This window comes from Bos indicus, chromosome 13, assembly GCF_029378745.1.
Source record: "Bos indicus isolate NIAB-ARS_2022 breed Sahiwal x Tharparkar chromosome 13, NIAB-ARS_B.indTharparkar_mat_pri_1.0, whole genome shotgun sequence".
Taxonomy (NCBI): Eukaryota; Metazoa; Chordata; class Mammalia; order Artiodactyla; family Bovidae; genus Bos; species Bos indicus.
In genome coordinates, this window is record NC_091772.1 from 70,090,234 (window position 1) to 70,111,419 (window position 21,186).

The 21,186-nt window shown below is 42.8% G+C and overlaps 1 protein-coding gene across 7 annotated transcripts in view; it reads right to left on the reverse strand.

Moving 5' to 3' along the window:
• The window catches only part of CHD6 (chromodomain helicase DNA binding protein 6), a 201,469-nt gene that overhangs the window by 64,605 nt on the left and 115,678 nt on the right, over positions 1 to 21,186 (reverse strand). For all 7 annotated transcript variants that reach the window (XM_070801690.1, XM_070801688.1, XM_070801689.1 and 4 more), the window contains 7 exons: positions 20,370 to 20,491; positions 18,883 to 19,126; positions 17,518 to 17,694; positions 16,770 to 16,913; positions 13,519 to 13,774; positions 12,328 to 12,538; positions 1,981 to 2,176 (listed from right to left, as the gene is read on the reverse strand). In XM_070801690.1, coding sequence (XP_070657791.1) covers positions 1,981 to 2,176; positions 12,328 to 12,538; positions 13,519 to 13,774; positions 16,770 to 16,913; positions 17,518 to 17,694; positions 18,883 to 19,126; positions 20,370 to 20,491 — 1,350 coding nt within the window. The remainder of the gene's footprint in view (positions 1 to 1,980; positions 2,177 to 12,327; positions 12,539 to 13,518; positions 13,775 to 16,769; positions 16,914 to 17,517; positions 17,695 to 18,882; positions 19,127 to 20,369; positions 20,492 to 21,186) is intronic.

Sequence of the window (21,186 nt, forward strand, 5' to 3'; positions counted from 1 at the left end):
TCCTGCCCCCATTAGGTTCCTGCTGCTGACCTTGTCAAATACTAGTTTCTACCAATTTTAGGCACCATGGTTTTGAGTATGTTAACTCCTTTAAAACTTGGTGATTCATTATATCTAGCAACTCTTTTTTTTTTTTTTTGGTGGCCTCGCAGCTTGTGGGATCTTTGTTTCCCCAACAGGGATGGTACCTGCGCCCCCTGCATTGGAAGCACAAAGTTATTATCACTGGACCTGCCAGCAAAGTTCAGCAGCTCATCCTGGACCCAAATATCCTATCACCAGCAGAAAGGCCTGATGGTGAGCTGCTCGTTGGATGCTGAACAATGTGCCACAAAACTTGTTTTACGATGATTTTTTACCCCTGAGTTTTATCCAGTTGTCACCAACACGATAATTCAGAGCACTGCTATTTTAACTAGGAGACTGTTTTCTTCCAATAAAACGCTATTTGGAAACTCGTTAAATGAAAAGGATAGAGCAGACTGATTCTGTGTGACATGGTGGGCAGGGAAGAAGCCAGATACCCATCACCTTAGCTCCCTTTCCCTGCATCCCTTCCCTGGCAGTACCCTCTAGGGCACCTCTTCAGTTTGGTGAAACAGCAGCCTTCAAGCTTCTCCTATCAGTCACTCTTATCAGTATCAGGAAACAGGCTCTGAGGTCCCGCTGTTCTCCCCACCACATACTCATACTCTGAGGGTCAGCAGATATTCCAGGAGCCAATACACAGTGGGATGAAGCGTGTCATTAATGGTAATGGATGCAACTCTGGGATCTAAAATGGTCTTCTTGACAAGTCAGAATCTTTTGGACTGACTTATTGTGCAATCTAGCTAAAATGTCATTTTTTTCTGAACCAGAAGGATCAGCTCTGTCGTTTTCTTGTTTGTTTACATTTGCTTTTAAAATGCATTAACTCCAACCCTTGCAAGCCAGTCATTTTTTAAAACCAAACATTATTCAGTTTGGTTAGAAAGAACAAATTTAATCTGCAAATACAGTTAAGTCCCCTACAGGTGAACCTTCCGGTGGTGAGCTTTCAAAGATGCGAACACGCGTCTGGTTCCAGCAGGAACCAGAACCTGCGTGAAGCTCCGCCTCCTACTGCTGGCGGCCCTTCAGCTCTGCCATCTCCCTCCTCTGCCTCCTCCAGTCAGTAATTCTTCTTGCCCATTCGCTCGGTGCCAAGCCCTGTAAGCCAGCTGCTGTACTATACTACTGTACTTTTCAAGGCACTGCAGTATAAGATTAAAAATATTTCCTCTATTTTCTGTGCTTGTTTGTTTTTATTAGCTATTATTTGTGTGAAAAGTTATAAACCTATTGCATCACAGCACTATACAGCTGAATGTGTTAGTTGGGTACCTGTGGTAACTCTGTTGGACTTAACAAACAAATTGGACTTACAAACGCGCTCTTGGAAATGAACTCATTCATATGTAGTAGGGGACCCATACTTAACTGGCCACACTGACTCTAATGTGCTACATTAAGTGGGGAGCAAAGGAACTAATGAGGATGCCTCAGTCACCCCAGCCACACCAGGGAACCTTCCCACACCTCTGGGTCATCTTCATGTGCTATAAACGACATACAACTACCTCACAACCGAAGTGAGTGAAAATGCCAGAATCAATCCATATATCAAGAATTAGAAAATTACTCAAGCTTAGTATCTTTCTTTATATGTTTGATAATAACAATGAAGAGTAGCTCTACTCTACATTTTGGAGGCTACCACTGTGAAATACCATTTGATTTATCATAAAAGAAAAAAAACCACTCTGATTAGTGGGAAGGCTCGACATTCACTTCCTCCTTAGTTGTGCCCCCGGACCGAGGCCCTGAGCCTGCCACCCGGCCAATGCTGCAGCAGTAGCATGGAGCATGGCAGACTCTCTCTGCAGCCAAGCCAGGCCCTGTCGTGAGGTGCTTAGATTCAGGGACAGCTAAGGCAAACAGCAATCATCCTATGGTTACCTGCAAGTCATTTTGTGGGTTCCAGTCTGAATCAAATATGATGCAGGTATCGGCAGCTGTGAGATTGATCCCCAGGCCTCCCGCTCGCGTGCACAGAAGAAAGACAAAGCGGTCTGAGTCTGGCTTACAGAACCGGTCGATGGCTGCCTGGCGCAGGTTTCCCCGTACTCGCCCATCAATTCGCTCATAGGTGTATCTGAGGGGACCCAAACGAACGAAAGCCCAGGTGTTAATCATGACTTCAGTGGAGAACAGGCAACAACGCAGGAAGCTGGCGACTAACGGCCTTACACCCCTCACTTCTACGTATGGACCCAGTGTCAGCAGTCTAGAAAGAATCCCCCCTCTCTGTATGCAGCAGGGCAGACGCCTGAAACCGCGCTGCAAAATGTACCCCCTCTCAAAACAAACAGAAACCAAACCAAAACAAAAAACCAGCCACAGACTACAGAGGACTAGAGGAGCTGTAAACAAAGTATCAATCCCCACTGCCTGGGCAAATTTACTCTCGGTGTTTCCCAATTTTCTTGTACTGAATCTAATCATAAGATCGGGAAAGAAAAATAAAAGCCTCAACCATCTTTTAGTTGAGCACGTAGCATGGAATCAGAGTTCGAATCAGGCTCTATCTGCTTTTGGATGGACTGAGAATGGGAGGAAGACAGTATGGGCAGGCTGTCTTGTTACGTCTCGGTTGGTCATTTCTACCCTAACAGTTCCTCGAGGTTCTAGAAGCAGAAAGCAACGCCTCCAAGTTTATAGCTGAAACCAAGGTCTTGTGGGCAATATGTTGCCAAGCACATAGGGAGAAATCATAAGAAAGGTTTCTGAGCTGAGTCAGGTTGGAAAGAAGCCAGAAGAATTTTTAGAGGAAAATACAGTGAGGAAATAAAACTGAAAGTTATTAAGAAGGCACATGCCTGTGTGGAAAGTTAAGAAATAAAGGTGGACAGCATTGAGTAGGAGAAGGTAAGAGAGTAATTACTTTGGGAGCCTAGAACCACCTTCAAAAAATCAAAAGGTACGTTTAGGATGGAGATCGTGTAATTAGCACAGAATTAAAACAATGCCAATCTGGGTAGCTGCTGAGTCTTATCTTTTCTTATCTACCCCTTGACAATGGACAAATTAATATGAGGATGCTACCCTGGGCCCAATTTTGACCAACAAGTAAGAACTGGTTGGTTAAGTATAAGTAATAGGAACCAAGTGAGAAAAGAATCAAGTTACCCTAGACTCCACCATAGCCAAGAACGTGAATCCTGATGAAAATCTCAGTAGCCCAGAATCTGGGAAACTAGATTGCTAAAAATGGAGATTCATGACTGGTAAGAGACTAAGGACAGATCCTGAGGGGTAGACAGCTCTGGGTGGGGGTGGCTCTAGATAACTAAATTTGGTGATATAACCCTGCCATCTTTGAAAGTGAAAGTGTCAGTCACCCAGTCATGTCTGACTCTGCGACCCCATGGGCTGTAGCCTGCCAGGTTCCTCTGTCCACAGGATTCTCCAGGCAAGAATACTAGAGTGGGTAACCATTTCCTTCTCCAGGGGATCTTCCCAACCCAGCGATGGGACCTGGGTCTCCTGCACTGTAGGCAGAATCTTTACCATCTGAGCCACCAGGGAAGAGGAAAATCCACACGAGAAATCACCCAAGGAAATACAGGGAGAGACACCAGACCAACTCAGGCTCAGAAGGGAGATGTACAAGGCAAAGAGCCAAGTCCAGAAACCGCCTTCCCTTCACGAAGCTGTAGTGCACCCCCATCTGGAATTACAGGTGCAGAGCTTTCCTTTCTTCTTCTTTTTTAATGCAATTAATTTAAGAATAATACATGAGGTGATAGAAGCAAATAAATAAATAAAACACAGTACAGGATTGTCATGAAGGTAGGCTAAGGAGATTCTGTCTTACACTAAAAGCTAATGGTCATAAGTTGAATTCTACAAAACTATGAAGCAATTAGATATATTATCATTGTTATTTACAACAGCCACAGCAACAATATTCACAGCAAGCTCTGAAGTGTCAAGCTCGGTGCCAGGCGCTGTGATACATGCATTCTTTATATTCACTTCTTGTAATAATCCCATGAGGTAGTTTCCCATTTTACATTTCAGAAAACGTCAAAAACAAACAAACAAACAACCCCCAAAGACAAAATGACCCTCAAACAACATAACCTGCTCGGTCACCTAGCTGGTGAGTGAGATCCCTCTGACTCAGAGTCCACCCTCTTAGTCAGGTTGCTGTGTGGCCTTTGTAATGTACCCTACGTGTCCACGCAGCAGGAAGATTTCCCTAACAACTTAGAAGAGAAAATTAAAGATAAAGAAGCACCTCTGGAAACCAGTTAATTCTAGTAGAAGGTGAGAACAGACGCTACAGGCATCAAACTGGCTGTGATGAACCGATGCCCTGAGGACCTGCCCTGAGTTCCTCCTACGTTTGGCTGCGTGTGTGACGCACTGGGCAGTGGAAGCAGCACAGCGCGTGGAGTCGGAAGGCAGGACTGAGATTCAGTTGAGCGCTGGCTGCCAGCGCCCCAGCATCACACGTGTGCACAGTCAGTGCTGCAGGCACAGAGCACTCGATGTTCTTTGACAAGACACCCCTCAAGCATCAGAGAGGAGCCAGATGCCCGAGGATCTGAGTGAGGCAGGGAACGAGCATCGTATTAAGGAGGCGGAGAAACCAATAAATAGTGATGATATGGTTCGGCAATCACTTAGGGAAAACATTCCCATAAAATTAGGTAGTGTTTTGGCCAGAGATGATAGAACATAGTTTTAGAAATTGTCCAGGATGAGTGGAACATTACTTCTCATTTCTATCACTTACTCGGTTTTGAGGGAGTGTGCTCAAAGAACACAAAACTGCAGTAAAAATCCAGTGATTTGAGAGTTCAATTAAATCGTTCCTCACTCCCCTGACTTCTGAGCCAGATCCTTTCGCTCTTGCCCGTACCCCTGTACGAGTATGGCACAGAATTAAATGGGAACAAAACCAAATTGACAGCTGGCGTGGCGACGAGGCTCAGGAACAAAGAAAATCTCGAGGGCTAGTAAGTCTGAATGAGGAAATTACAGACATCATAAAATTTTCCACACCAAACATTGGTATAGCAGTTAACCCTCTGTGTCAACTGCATTCTGAGTGAAATCCCTAGGAGTTGATGTGGTTCATCAAACGGTAATTCTGAGTCGCTGTCAAACATCAACAAGAAGCAGGTGGCACTCTGGAAAACCTCTGTGTGTTTGGGAGGGAGGGAGGGGGACAAAAACTCGCTTTTGGCACAACAGGAAATGCTGACCTCAGAAGGCCTGAAGGGAAATGAACAATCCTCCCAGCAATAACCCAGCTGGAAAAAATAAAGACTGGGGAAAAAAAAAAAAAACCCACAACACAACCATTCATGATTGCCATAAACATATAAAATTCTTACAACTAATCTAAATAAGAAATACATGGGACTTGGCAACATGACACTAGGGGTCATGGTGGTTTGGTCACCAAGTCCCTACAGAGGTCCCAGCAGAAGGCTGGTCCTTATAAATATTTACTGAATCAACGGTGTATACAAAAGACCTGAGGGACGGCAGTGAATATCAAGTTCTTCAATGATGCAAAGATGTCAGTCCCACCCTACAACATGTGTAAGAGCTGATCAAAATCTCAACAAATGGATATAGCTATACATAGATAAATACAGATATGTAAATGTGTAATCTTTTTTTGGGAGCGAGGACTGGAGTAGTAAATACATTAAAAAAGAATAAGTCTGAAGTTCATCTGCAATAATATTGAAAATATTAATTTGCAAATAATATTGCAAAGCAATAGAAATACTGATCAAAAGAATAGAAAGGTTACATATTACACCCAATATATATAATATCTCATTATGTTTTATGGATAGTGTCTTATATAAATGGGAAAAAGATGAACTATTTAATAAACAGAAAATCAGACATATTTGGAAATAAATTAAATTAGACCCCCCCCATTAATGTCATTTACCAAAACTGTAGAAGGACTGAAGACTGAAATGTAAAAAAATAAAATAAACCAAAGAAATCCAATTAAAGATTCTGAATGAACATACACATTTAACTCTTGTATCTCCTCAAATGTTTAAAATGATAAGTAAAGGGATTTTTTTAATGCATAATAATACTCTCCCCCAAATAAACCTACAAATAGAATACAAGAAGCTATAATAAAATTCTGGAAGTTGGAAAATAAATCAAGTGATACCTGATTCAAAGAAATCCCAGGTGAGAAAGAGCCTAATTCAACATGGCAGAATATCCAAGGGATCAGGCACTGGTGGCACTAGGTGCCCGGAAAGTGGGGATGCAAAGAGTCTGAACATAAGAGAACTAACTAGTTGAATATCTGCTGAAGTATCTACTAGCCTACAGATCACCCACCTCAGCCTTGAGAGTGAAAAAAGACCTGTAGCTTTCTCTACCTAGGAAATATCACACAGTAAAAGGCAGAGGTCTTACACTAAAAAAGGGAAGGAGGAAAGAAAGAGATATTGAGACCTCCCTACCTCTCTCCACCCCTTCCCCACAAGTCAGCTCCAAGTCCAATTAAGTTCCCTCCCTTTGGGCAGGAGAGAGGAAGAAAAGAATCCAAAGCACTGACTCTGGAGGCGCCTCAGTGAAATGGCCCACCTAGACGGACAGCGTTTGCAGATGGAGAGGAAGGGAGCAACACGCCGGCCCACAGGCCCCGAGCTTCTCGTCTCTGGATGGTGCCTACCATCAGGCAGCCAAACCAGACATCTGAGGAAAGCCTCTGACCTGAAACACGAAGGCTTTGCTTCTGGTGTGGAGGGGCAAGGTCCTAACACACTAACCCTCCAGTAAATAACTGCAAGACCCTGGCAAAATACAGAAACAAACAAGTGAACAGAAAAACCTACCTGAGTTCAGGAAAGCAAGCAGATTTGGGGAAACAACAGGAATCTGTGGTTTTGGCCATGGGGGGAAGCAGGAGTTATGGCAAAGGTGCAGGACAGCTACACATCTTGATGAGACGCCACTGTCTTTCTGGCCAGAGGCACCAAGGACAGCAGTCTGGGGCAGCTAGGACCACCAGAGAGTGAGAGGGGACCTCCAGAAGGGACGGAGATGGTGAACCCCAAACTCTGGGTATAATGGCACCCCACTCCAGTACTCTTGCCTGGAAAATCCCATGGGCGGAGGAGCTGCAGTCCTACCTACCAGGCTGCAGTCCACGGGGTCGCTAAGAGTCGGACATGGCTGAGCGACTTCATTTTCACCCTTCACTTTCATGCACTAGAGAAGGAAATGGCAACCCACTCCAGTGTTCTTGCCTGAAGAATCCCAGGGACAGGGGAGCCTGTTGGGCTGCCATCTACGGGGTCACACAGAGTTGGACACAACTGAAGAATCCCAGGGACAGGGAGGCCTGGCGTGCTGTGATTCATGGGGTCACAAAGAGTCGGACACGACTGAGCGACTGATCTGATCTGATCTGATCTGAAGCAACTCAACAGCAGTAGCAGCAAGGGTCTGGCTGACCTCTGAGGCGCACACACTTGGGGCAAGCTGAAAGCAGTCTGAGCTGAGACTAGACCTGCCAGATGCCAACAGCCTTTGCACTTTGAGACTCACCTCCTTAACTGCCCCCAAATAGAAACCATCAACACCTCACAGCAATGTAACAGAATCCTATATCTCCATAACAAAAATGTTCACAATGTCCAGGGGAAACGTAACCCATTCTCAAAGGAACAGACAACAGATGTCAAATCTGAGATGTTCTGATGCTCAGACAAGACCTTTAAAGCAGCTCTTACAATCATGTTCAGTGAAGTAAAGACATGTACATGATGAGTGGAAAGATAGGAAATAAGAGCAGAGAAACCACACATCACACTAAGAAACAAATGGAAATCTCAGAACTAAAATACAATCTCTAATGTAACGAAACCAATGGCATAATAAGCATGATGGAAAAGACAGACGAAAAGAGTCAGTGAACTTGAAGACAGATAATTCAAAACAAAAGGAGAGAGAGAAAAAGGACTAGAAAAGAATAATAATAAAAAAGAACAGAGCCTAGGAACTTAAACGTCAAATATAGAGGTAATTGGAATCTCACAGAGAAACATAAAAGTAGGGCAAAAGTAAAAAAAAAAAAAAAAGAAATCAAAGAAATACTGACCAAAAGTTTCCTAAATTTGGTGAAAGATCTGCTTATGGATTTAAGGAGGTCAGTGAACTCTGCACAGGATGAAATCCACACATTATAGTCAAGCTGCCACAAACTGAAAATTAAAAAGAAAATCTTAGTAGAGTAAAAAAATACATTATATACAGGGGAACAGCTACTTAAATGACTGCAAAACTTCTCATCAGAAACCACGGGGGTGAGAACATAGTGGAACAGTAGTTCAAAGTGCTGAAAAGAGGGAGGCAAAAAAAAAAAAAGGCCAACCCAGAATTCTAATATGAAAGACAGAGACATCAACAAACAAAAAGAAAAAAATTTGACTTGAGGAAACAGACACTGTAGGAAGAATGAAAAAATAAAAATCTTTATCATCACTCATCTCAAAAGGACAAGACACTGAGCCTGTGGAATAACCAGCTGAGTGCTATAAAAACTGAAAAATTACAGAAGAAAACTCAGAAATTAAAGGTGTTCTACCAGAGGGAGATGGTGAAGGACAGGGAAGTCTGGTGTGCTGCAGTCCATGGGGTCACAAATAGTCAGATCGCCTGAGTGACTGAACAGCAAAACCAGAGGTACAGCAAACCAGAGGTACAAGAAACAGAGGCACATAAAATGAGGTGGGAAAGTAGAGAAAACAGGAAATTAGGCGATCAGAAGCTCTGACACATAGATAACAAAAGTTCCACAGATTGAAAGCAGACCAGAAAGAAATAATGAAAGATAAAATACAAGAAAACACCCCCTAGAACTGACCGAGTATAATTTGCCATGGAAAGACCTAAAATACATCCAGTTCAACAGATGCTATACAAAACCCAGTTCACTGTCAAATGTCACAGTACTTGGACAGAGGACAGATCAAAGCTTCTGAACAGAAAGATCATGTCACATACACAGACCAGGAATCGGAAAGGCTTTGAACTTCTAGACAATCCTGGAAACTAGAAGACAATGGACTAACGACACCTTCGAAACTCTGTGGGAAAATTATTTCTAATCTACTATCTCAAACTCAGCCAAACCATTGCTCAACGGTGGGAGTGAACATTCTGACCAAGTCTCAGAACCCACGTATCATTCACCCCTTTGCAGAAGCTCTCAGAAGAGGTACACAGGGTCCACCAGCAAGACTAGACTCAAGAGGAAAGGAAAAGAAAGCTACCAGAGTGCTGAAGGAAGGGAGATCACAGATGGTGACTGAGCACCAGGCAGGAGGGGTAAGTGGGCGGAGAGGAAGAGACCAAAGGTCCCAGGAGAGATGGCTCAGACATGAAGCTGATGTGGCTGCACGTAACAAAGGGAGATTCAGATGGCCACAATAAATTTTGGAGCTGAATTATAATGTGTATATTTAAAATTTCACACTGAATAAAAAAAAAATTTATAGCTTCAGGAAAGATTAAAATCATGCAGGAAAGAAACAGTAAACAGCATACTACGTGGCTGAGCTGTAACGCATTATTTATATAAGTCACAACAAACACTAAATATTAATTCAACCCAAAGTATTGCATGGCAGGATGGGAAGACGGGAGGACAGGAGGCACAGAGGTGGTAATTATGAGGGGCAGTGAAAGAAAGGAAATATTCATCTCCCATAATGAGAACAGATAATATTTAAAACTGAAGAAAAAAAAAGAAATTACAACTACTAACATTCTGTAAAGCTACAGCTATATATACCAAAAGAAAGCGCATAAGGAGTTTAAAAGCTTCAGGTGGGGGGAAGCTGGGGTATGTGGTGCTATCAGGAAATGCTATTTTTCATAGGTCTAAAAGAATAATTTGCCTTGTCAAATTATGTGCATGTATAACTTTGATGAAAACAAAAAACTAAATTAAGAAGAGAAAAGTAATGGTGATATTAAGGCCAGAAGTCCCTGCTGGGTACAGAGCTTGGATGAAAAAACCACTAAAGAATGAAAAGAAAAAAGCCATAAAAAAATGAAAAGAAAAAAACTTCAGACTATTTATATGATACAGTTGAGCGGTGGGGGAAGTCTTTTTAAGCATGTTAATTTAAGCATAAATAAGCACTTAAGTTTATTTAAAGCAGTTTTAAGACTGGGAGATTTCTTATAAAATTTAAAACTTCTAAGAATAAAATAAATAAACAAAAACCCACAGCCATAAAGAAAAAGTCAAAAGCAACACTGGGGAAGCATTTGCACCATATTCTTAACAAGCAATTTTTATAAATTAATTAATAAACAAAAAGGCAAAGAGTAACAGAAAATGGGAGAGCATAAGCAATGCACAGAAAAGAAATATAAGCAGCTAATAAACATAAAATATATTCACTCTCATTCATAATAATAAGTATAAATTAAAACAAGAGACCATAATTTTGGCTTATTGAATTAGCAGAGACTAAAAGGCAAAAACAGGATTGATCAGAGTATGAGGAAAAAAAGAGCATTCTCATACACCATGAAAAGGGAGATAAAAGTGTCTTTCCAGAGGGTGTTTTGGAAATACATATTAAATGTTTTTAAAAATGTACATCAGAATTTATCCCAAGGAAATAACTGGCAACATTCACAGTGACTGCTAAATGATATTTAGAGTTCCTAAAAATGTTGAAAAACTGGAAACAACCTAAATAAGAGACTATCATTCAAATCATCAAAACTATGTTGTAGAAAAATAAAGCAAAAAACTCCATAATATATCAAATAAAAAGGTGAGTTACAATGCAGAATGTAGCATATGACCCCAATTCAAGCAAATCAACAACAAAACTAAATATACGTAGGCACAAAGAAAAGAGACTAAGAAGATAAATGTCCAAGTATGAATGGAGTTTTGAGCTGGTGGTGGTATTAAAAAGTGTCGCTATTTTCAAGAGCAACTATAATACTTAGGTAGTTTTAAAACAAAATGAGCAATAAGTGATAAAGGAGCTAAACAAAGACATTCATACTTGGTAAAAGTTAATTACACTGTTACTCATTTGGGTGGGGGGGGGATCTCTTTAAAAAATCTTCAAACTAGTAGTTGTATATATTTTGAAAAGATAACTATATAAGAAGCAAGTATTCTGGCAATTCATCTAGAGTAAATTATTAAATACAAAACTGCTTTCTAGTTTTGATATATTCTTCAAAGAAAAAAAATAATGCAAGTCTCAAGAATTCTTTACCTAAATTAGATCTCCACTACAGGAGTCTGAGAAATTCTTTTAGTGCCTAATCTGATTTCAGAGAATTATTTATGTAATGTTAAATGTGAGAATAACCCATAGTTAAGTTGGTCATTTCCTTTAATTACTTTTTCTATAACTTCTCCTATGTTATAAGGAGAAACAGAATCTTCAAAGATCAGAACATGTAATACAATTGGGATTTGCCACGATGACTATATAAAAACAAAGAGGTACTCTAAACCTACCAATGCCTTGGCTAATAGTTTCTAAGATTTTGAGAAGTCTTTTAACATTAAGAATAAATTTTAAAAATGCATTTGCCATCTTCAGATCGTTGGTGGATCCCAATGGCTGGAAATGGATTGATATGGTGTAATGTAACAAATGCAGTACCCTCACAGAGCCCAAGCAACCCACATGATACCCCAGGCTTTCCACCTGCATCAGTAATGGAACCTAGGTTCAAGGAATTAGAGGAATATAAACAAGAAAATAAACTGGGATGCCACAGCTAGTGTATCATAAAACCTTAGAGGGTTGGCTGAAAAAAAACATAAAGCATCCCCAAGTTCAACTGTCAGCTGGAGCTCTTTTAGCAACTTGATATAGTGATGCTTTCCAGAGTTTATTTTTCTCATCACGGGGCGAGAAGGGGGTTGGCGGTGGGGGGAGTAAATACATTATTTTCTTAACCTTCTGTAATGCTATTTGAACTCTGTTTCTTAAAAGAATATAAATAAATATGCAAAATTTATTTTTTAAGCAAAGCAAAGGCTCCTATCATAGGAAATTCACTCTCAAGACACTTAAACCTGGCCATAAGATTCAACTCTGAATTTCAGCCAGTCTTTCAAGAGAAGATTCCTTTTCTCTATTTTCTAATGCTTTTTTGTTGTTAAAACATAATTTTTGAATGAATCAAAAAGGCAACAAAGAAAAGGAACTGCCTGCAGCACCTGATGCCCAGCTTTGACACAAGGCTCACCTTCTCTGGATGAGATAATCTTCCAGGATGTCGAGACAGCGCACCATCTGCGAGAAGATGAGCACTTTGTGGCCGCCAGCGATCAGCTTAGGGAGCAGTTTATCAATCAGCACCAGCTTCCCTGCGGCCTGGATCATGGCCTGCAGCTGAAAGTCTGGGGCATCGGGGCTGTGGGTTTTCCGGAAGTCCTCCAGAATTTTCTCCTCTGCCCCTGAAAAAGGATGCAACGAAAGTATTCTTTGAACAATCTGTATGGGCAAGTGACTTTCTGTTTGACAGAGCCTAGAAGAAATGGAGTGAACGGAGTGAGGCAGTGCGGTGTGTGTATCCCTGATCCACCCCCTCAACCACGGGCTCCACAGTAGGGGCACGACTGTCCTGCAGAGAACACAGGTGACGTGCTCTCCTGGGAGTCTGACCAGGTAGAGAAAGGATCTGAAATACCAAGCTGACTCAGGCAAGTAAATAAACCTTCACAGAAAGTTGACAAAAAGGAACTTCCCCGGTGGTCCAGTGGTTGAGAATCCACCTTCCAGTGCAGGGGATGTGGGTTTGATCCCTGACCCTACATGTTGTTGGGCAACTAAGCTTGCACACCCCAACTAGACAGGCCCATGTGCTGCAACTACCGAGCCCACGCCGCACAGTGAGAGAAGCCCCTGAGTACCCCAACTAGATAAAGTATGTGTCCTGTAACGAAGACTCAGCACAGCCTAAATAAACAAAGAAAAATTTTAAAAGCAGACAAAAAGACATACCTCTTGGACATAAACACTAGTGATCGGCAAGCCATTTGGGATTTAAAATTTCATCAAAAAGTTTTATTTAAAAAAAAAAGCTTCCAACATGTTCTCTATCTAGTACAGTTAATTGTTAATTTATCTGCAGAGAGTTTTAATCTCACTGTGCCATGATCGCTTTTTCAACGAAGTAAGACATCTCCCTGCTCCCAAGTGGGAAGTGTGGGCCAGACTGCAGGCCCACAAAGGACAGCTGTCATCATCTGTCTTCTGATGGGCAGAGAACTGGTTCAAAACGGGGCTCTGTGTACTCACTGGCCAGATCACTGATGCAGATCCACTGACCTCTTTGAACCTCAGTTTAATGCTTGGTAAGAAGGTCAGAATTCACACCCGAGTGTCTCATGGGGATCGATACGTCAGATGGACAGGCCTCCCCGCGCCCGCTCACCGCTGATCAGGTAGGGATGGTTGCAGCACTTCCTCAGCTCCATCATGGTGTTGATGAGGTTGGGCATGTTGTGCTGGTTGGCCCCCTTGCTCAGGAAGGAAAAGTTCTTCTCCAGGATGGCTCGGTAGTACTTCTTCTGGATATTGGTCAGCTCTACTTCGATGATTGTCTCTTGCTTGGGAGCGAGGTTCTTTTCCACGTCATCTTTTAGCCGCCGAAGCATCATCGGTTTGAGGATAGACTGCAGTTTCTTCACCTGGCCAGGGAAACGAGACCTGTTTACCTGCCCGGATCCCCATTCAGTAATGGTTACTGGGGTGATTCCAACCTTCGCTACAGTCTCTTGAGCATCTAATCACGGAACTGCGGCAGCTGACTAAATGTAAGGTCAAGCCTGATGCCTGAACAGGAGGAGCTTACAGGAGGACTGAAAGGAAAAAAGGGATCTGGTTTTGATTCGCAAGCAATTACTGAGAACTCATGTGGGAACCTTATATAAAGGGAGAAAGATACAAAAGACAGGACCTCTTCTCCAGGATGGAGAAAACAAACCTCTCTCTCTGACATGCACTTGTATGGAGCAATTGCCTGAGGAATGTTTTCAGCCATGTTAGGAGGCACAAGTGATATATTATGAGGGGAAGATGTATATGCTGAAAGAACAGAGTAAGAAGCAGGGGAATCTGCGGGGTGGGCCAAATGGATGAAGGTGGTCAAAAGGCACACACTGCCAGAAGCAGGGGAATCTGCGGGGTGGGCCAAATGGATGAAGGTGGTCAAAAGGCACACACTGCCAGTTATAAAATGAGTAAGTCCCGGGGATGTGATAGACGGCACAGTGACTACCGTTAGTAACACCATATTGTATATTTGAAAGTTGCTAAGAGTAAATCTTAAGACTTCTCATCACTAGAATAAAATTTACATATGTATGGGGAGGCAACTAGATTTACTGGTGTAATCACTTTACTATATACTACTATATCACTTCACTATACTACATATATTGAATTGTTACAAAACACATCCGAATATAGTGTTGTACGTCATTTATATCTCAATTAAAAAAAAAGGCAGAGGCAATCTGGAAATGGATTCCTCTCGTATTTAAATAAAAGCAGCCAACAAGTTTGGGGGTAGTGATGTACACAGGGAATGCGGTAAGGTGACGCCTCCCACTCCATCAGGCAAGCTGTCATCTAAGGGGCACTTTTGAGCCTGACAGTCTTCTTTGCTATGATTTGTGTGTTCTTGCCCTAACAGACCAGGCCTGGACAGCAGATCTCTATGCACTTGACTGCACTGGCAAGTGCCCTCTCCCAAGAAGAGGGCAGAGACGGGATTCAAAGTCAAGGTACCTGAGTTCACCCTGAGCTAAAACCTGAGACCAGTGAGATTAATGCTGGTGGGAAAGTAAGAGGCAAGTACGAAAGATCAAGTTATAAAGAGCTGTTCAAAAATTTCAAAAGGGTAGATTCTGCACAAATAAGCTGTGGGTTGTGCCAATGCTTCCTGCTGAAATAAAGTGATTTCTAGAGAGTCTGATTTAAAGGAGTTACTTGAGCAGGTTTTAAACAACAAGGAATAGGCTTTACTTTGTAACCAGATGCTTTCTAAAACTTCTATTTACTAGGATTTAAAATATATAGACATTTGGGGCCATTTTTGTGGCTTTTCCCTAACAAACCCCAATCTTCAATCTAATCCATTTAATGAACGCTTTATTTTAGCAACCATGGAACTTAGGTATGTAATCCCCACAGGGATAAGGAATTACTACGTAAGAACCCAAAGGGGAAAGACACAGCTAGGGACTTGTGAAAAGACAGGGACAAATGCCAAGTCTGCCACATGCTGGGTTCAGCGTTCGCCCTTCACCTGGTTTGTACCTTGAATCATTTAGAGTATACTATATGCCAGACACTGTGCTGGTCAATACAACAAACACAACTTGGGAGGAGATGTGGGCCTTGTCCTCAAGGAGGTCATTGTCTAGGAAGAAGAGAAAACGCATACCACAAGATAAGTGCAACGGGAGAAGAGGAAGCATTTCTAACGGTCCAAAAACGGAGAGAGGGCTGGAGTTGGCTTTGCAAAGTTCAATAGATACTGCAAACGTCAAGAAGGGGAATGAAGTTTGATTACTCACTGCTCTCAAAGTCTGACTCGTCGCTGAAGTAGAAACAAACAGATTGGAACCACAGCATGTACTCTCGACATCTGTTAGTGAAATTCCCAAACTTTCTCCATTCCCAAATTCTCTGCCCAGACCCACTCTCACGCCACTGCTAGATTAATTTAGCAGAACTAATTGTGTCGTTGCCACGATCAAAGCCTTGTGTTGCTTCTCTAATGCCCATCAAATCCTTCAACCTGTCTTTCAAGATGTTCCCACAATACAGTGCGGAACTCCTCCGGCTTCATACTCCACACTTCATCCCCAGCTCAGCCAGATGATCCCCTACCACTGAATAAATTCCATGGCTGCTGCTGATTGCTTTTTTTTCCCATGCAAAGTAGTCATTATCATCTCTCTCTCTGCCTAATGAAAACTTACCCACCCTTTAAAGTTTATTTTCTAATTGTACTCTCTCCATGTAGTTGTTCCAAAGTCCTAAACAGATGTGACCTTTCTTGCCTTTTAAGTCCTCAGCTCTGTTCATTGTTCCTCTTGTGACCCTTACACCTGTCTGCCTTATTTCTGTTATGTCCAGTCGAGATTTCTACCCACGTAGATAGATATTTATTAATGTTGGTTTGTTTCGAAACAGCTTTGAGTCCAATAAGCAAGACTCAGGACCACATCTTTGAAAACAGGAAATTGAGTTGATCTGGACAAAACTGGACCGACCAACTACTCTAATGTACACCTGCCTTCTGTTCCTCAAGAAAATGAGCCTGGAAACATGTTGCAGGAGGAGGGGTGAAGGATGAAGGAAGCAGAGGAGGAGGGAAGCATGGCCCTGAGGGCAGACGATGAACAAAATCACTAAAGTTATTTATACATGAGATTAGTGAAAGCAAGAGGCTGGAGATTAGGTATTTTGGATGCCGATTCATTTATTGTTTGGATAGAAACTGCTAATGATCAGTTGATCCTCCTCCACATAAATTAAATAAAGGAGGCGGTGCTCATTTTACCAGGGGTGTGAAAACTGGCTAACTCCTGTCCCCATGGTGACTTTGTTTTTCCCTTGATGGTGAAGGTAGCGATCACCATGACTCCTCCAATCCTTCAGGCCCCTATTTACCTGCTCCTCTGTCTTCAGATCTCCAAACTCCTCCAAGAAAGCAGTCTCTGAAGGGAACTGTGATGGCTCCAGGAAGTTGAGCAGACTGAAGAGCTCCTCCACCGAGTTCTGCAAGGGTGTCCCCGTGAGCAGCACCTTATGCTCCTGCACAGATTCACAGCACGGGGAACAGGTCTGAGCCGCCAAGACAGCAGGTTTGGGTGGGAAAGTGACGCCAGGGCCTCTTGGGCTCAATTTGGGGGCAAGTTTGTTTTTGCTTTTATGACAACATCGAGTGATAACATCAACAAACAGATCAACCTTCCTTTTACATCCCTGAGTCCAGCAGCAATTCCATGTTAGCTAAAGCACCCACTCACTCATTCCCATTCTGGAGGGCCTGCTAGCCACAGACTGGGCACTGCGCCAAAGCAGTGATGTTCAAGGCTATCATCTTTGGTACCAGATCATTCAGGGACCTGGAAACAAGCCAAAACCACACATTTCCTGGTCACAAATGCCATGGTACTTAAGATGCCCCTGGGTCCCTCTGGGAGTCAATCTGTGGAAAAGGTCAAATTGCCGACCCAGTTTATAACAACAACAACAAAAATTTGATTCCTGCACCATCGGAGGTACAAAGGACAAGAAGAAAATCTAGGGTAAACAGAATGTGCACAAGCAGGCTGCATGCAGATGGCTAGAGAACACTTCCTCCACCGTGAACAGGAGGGGCCTGTGTTTACAGAAAGAGCTCGCCAACTCTCACCAGGGCCATGAGCTTCAGGCCCTCCAGAAGCTTGCAGTTCCTGTTCTTCAACCTGTGGGCTTCATCGATGATCACACAGCTCCAGTGAATCTTCTTCAGCTCTGGGCAGTCTGCCAGGATCATCTCAAATGTTGTAATGACAACATGGAACTTGAAGACACCTGACAGGGGGTTTCCCTGAGGATAACACAAGCAAAGGCAGAGCTTTACACATGGCTGGAGAATGCAGCTACCGGGTTACAAGCTGGATCGGAGAAGGTGGCAAGATAGATGGTCGGACCTAGGTGAGAGGCCAATAAGCACAATCTTCCTCTTTGAGAAGAGAAAGAATAGGAGAATCAAACCAGCTGTTTAGACAAGAGAGAGATCCTGTTAATTCAAAGAAACGAAAATCAAGATTGCATGTACCCCCACAAAAGCGAGATAAGAGTATGGAAGGCCAAGCAAGGAAGCTTTTTGTTCATTACTTGCCATGATAGGGAAAGCTGATGGGTGTTGACCCACATGTTCCTAGCCAGCTGGTGGTCTAAACCACGCAGAGCTTGAATGCCCAAAGAAAACCCTCTTTGCTAGTTTTCAGGTAGAATTAATTTCACCTTGTACCTTGGGTTCTAGAACAGACTCAATGTCGTGACCCTGATTCACCTGGGACAAGGGCTACCAGGCAGGACATACTTTTGTCTTTCCGTTTGTCTTCCTGCCACCAACACATTTACAAAGCAGAGCTGCGTCCCATGAGAGCACATCTTAAATTTCTCCTGGGTGTCTCCTGCTGCCTGTGAAAACTATGGTATGAGCCCTGCCTCTCCTGTGACTGCATTCATTTAATATTTACCTTCTTTATGGAAACCAATGCTTAGGACAAGCCTATAAGGATACTGAGCAAAGTGCTTATACTTAACAAAATCTTCTTACAAAATCCTGCTGTGCTTTAAACTATTTGTTTTCTCTTTATCCTTTAACCTCAAATCCGTTAACCTCCTCTCTCTCCAAACTCGTTGGCTGAGGATCCTTCCTTTGTTCACAAATCCCTCTGCTCACTTTCTTCACTGAGCACATCACAATTCAGATAAAATTTTCTGCATGTAAAAGCAACTTCCTAAGCCAACCAAGAAGCTTTCGGGGTCCTAAAAAGAGCCTCTCGTGCATGTCGGAGTGGAAAGTGTGCCCTACAGTTCTGTGTTTTATCACGAAGAAGTTACAGGGAGGAGTGAGACGTCTGCCTCAATAAGAACGTGACTCTACAGAGTAAGTCAACAGTAATTCCATGTAGGGCACTGAACTCTGGAAGACAAGGGGTAGAGAGGCTGTTGTGCACCACGATGGCAAGCTGTCCTGGATCCCTGCGACGGGTGGAGGGCTCACCTGTGCATCTCTGTACACCATCTCGTACTGCTGGATCATCTGCCTGCTGATCTGGCTGCCGTGGTACACGATGGCATTCATTTCTGTCCACGTTCGGAACTCCCGCTCCCAGTTGGTGATGGTGGAGAGTGGGGCGATGATGAGGAAAGGGCCGTGGATGCCCCTGAGGAATATTTCTGAAAGGAACGTGATGGACTGGATGGTTTTCCCTAGGCCCATCTCATCGGCCAAAATGCAGTTTTTTCTGCAGAGTAAGAAACAGACCGTTCATCGTCAACATGGGAAAGAGGCGGAGGTTGGTTACAATGAAAAAGATACTACAGAAGCGTACCTTGACCTGTAAGGTCATCGGTGGAGGTTTTATCAGCATTTTCCAGAGATGCAACTGAGGCAAGTTTCCATTACTGTTATTTACACCCTGCCTACTTCCAGAAGGGAACTATTGCAACTTGTGAGAAAATACATGAGATGCATCCATTCAAAAGGAAACTACAGATACTAAAAATTAAAATAATAGTGCGGCAAGGAGAAAATAAAATGCCTCAAACCTACACCAGTTCTCTACCTGACGAACTTCATGGAAGCAAAGGCAAAAACAGAAACACAAGTTACACGATTCTCATCGCCTATCACCTGTGTTATCAAAGGACAGACTTTCAACCCCTATCCTAACTTCCGTGTCAGAGTGAAAACACTGGTCTCTTGCAGTGACCCAGAACCACGGACTGCACACATTGGTCATCTCTGAAGGTGTGGCCCCTGTCCAGTCTTGCTCATCACCTCGCAGGTGGGCAACCCCAGACCTGCTGCTGTGTTTCAGTGAGCTACACCCTGAGTCCCACTGTGAGTGACGGAGACAAGGTTGGAACACAGGTCTCCAGAGTGCCAGCTTGGTATGTGTTCCATGCCATGTGGTCTTTAACATCAATGCTGGGGGGCACCCTAGAATGTTAATAACATCTTAAAAGATGTTAACCCATCTTTCTCAGATGTCATCTGCTTCATCTAGATTCTGACAGGGACTGAAGCACAGGGTTGAAAACGATAAGTCGAGGCCATCCACGGCTCACAAACAGATAGTGGAGTTGGGACTAGAATGCAGATTCATTCTCCCTTAGAGCCAATTTGTGTTAAAGACTTGGGAGATAAAAACACAGTTTTAAAGGATCTTTGGGGTTTTGTTTCACTTAGATTGAACCCAACCTTCTGGTTAGACTGACAAAGGGAAAAAAAGAACAATGTTGATGACATCTAAAGATCATTACTCTCTGGTCAGAGAAAGCAAACCAAACCAAATCTGACATGAAAAACAGAAGTCCTGGTACACCTGATGTACAGAGATCACCCACTGAACTGATGGCTCCACTGTACTCCTCCACCCCTCTGCTACTGTCCCGCTATGCTGGCTAAGCCCACCGGCTCCCTCCTGGCACAAACATTTGGTAGAAAGATCAGCCCTGAAGACAGGACTGGTTCTGGTTCCACACCTGTTATACCAGTTAAAAAGAAGCCAGTTCATCCCCTCCAGCTGGTACTCCCGGAGCTGGTTACTGTTCTTATACTCTCGCGACTTCTCAAGTTTCTGCCAGGAGTCTGAAGCGGGTCGCTCCTAGGGGAGGGAGGGCAGAGAACACAGGACACACAGCGATGTTTCAGGAGCACGGTGTGGACAGGGACGCAGGGGGCGATGGGGAAGGTGGTGAGCCTCACAACGCCGTCCTAGAGCTACCTGCAAACTGCAGCTGCTGTCTTCTGACTGACGAGCAGGCCCTGTATTTTCTAGATTTCAGCAGATTACACTAAGAACACCTCTATAAAATTTGCAAGCAATTAATGAAGAAGAGAAACAGATTCACCTAAAATCTTAGTTAAGTGTTATATTGCTTTACTGAGACTCTTAGAAATCATTCCCACTAACATTTTAATTTCCCTACAAGCCAGCACCAAGGTTTTTAGTTTTCTATAGATAGAATTTTTTGTTATTTGTCCCTGTGATATTAGCTCAGGAAAGTACAATGGGTCAAATATTTTGTTGATGAGTTTCTAAAGCTAAAAAGCCTGTATAATTGAAACTATAAATTCTTTAAATTCGCCATAAACGTAAGAGCAATCTTACTGCTTTACTTTTCAATATGAAACACCAATTTCTAAATGTAACTGATCTCTGTTTATATGAAATGCCATTTTTATCATATATTAAGTTCTAATATATCCAGGGAGCTATATCCAGAGTCTTACTGCAGTAAAATCACACATTTGAATTACTATTGCTCTACATCTGATGGGGAATTATTTTACAAAAAT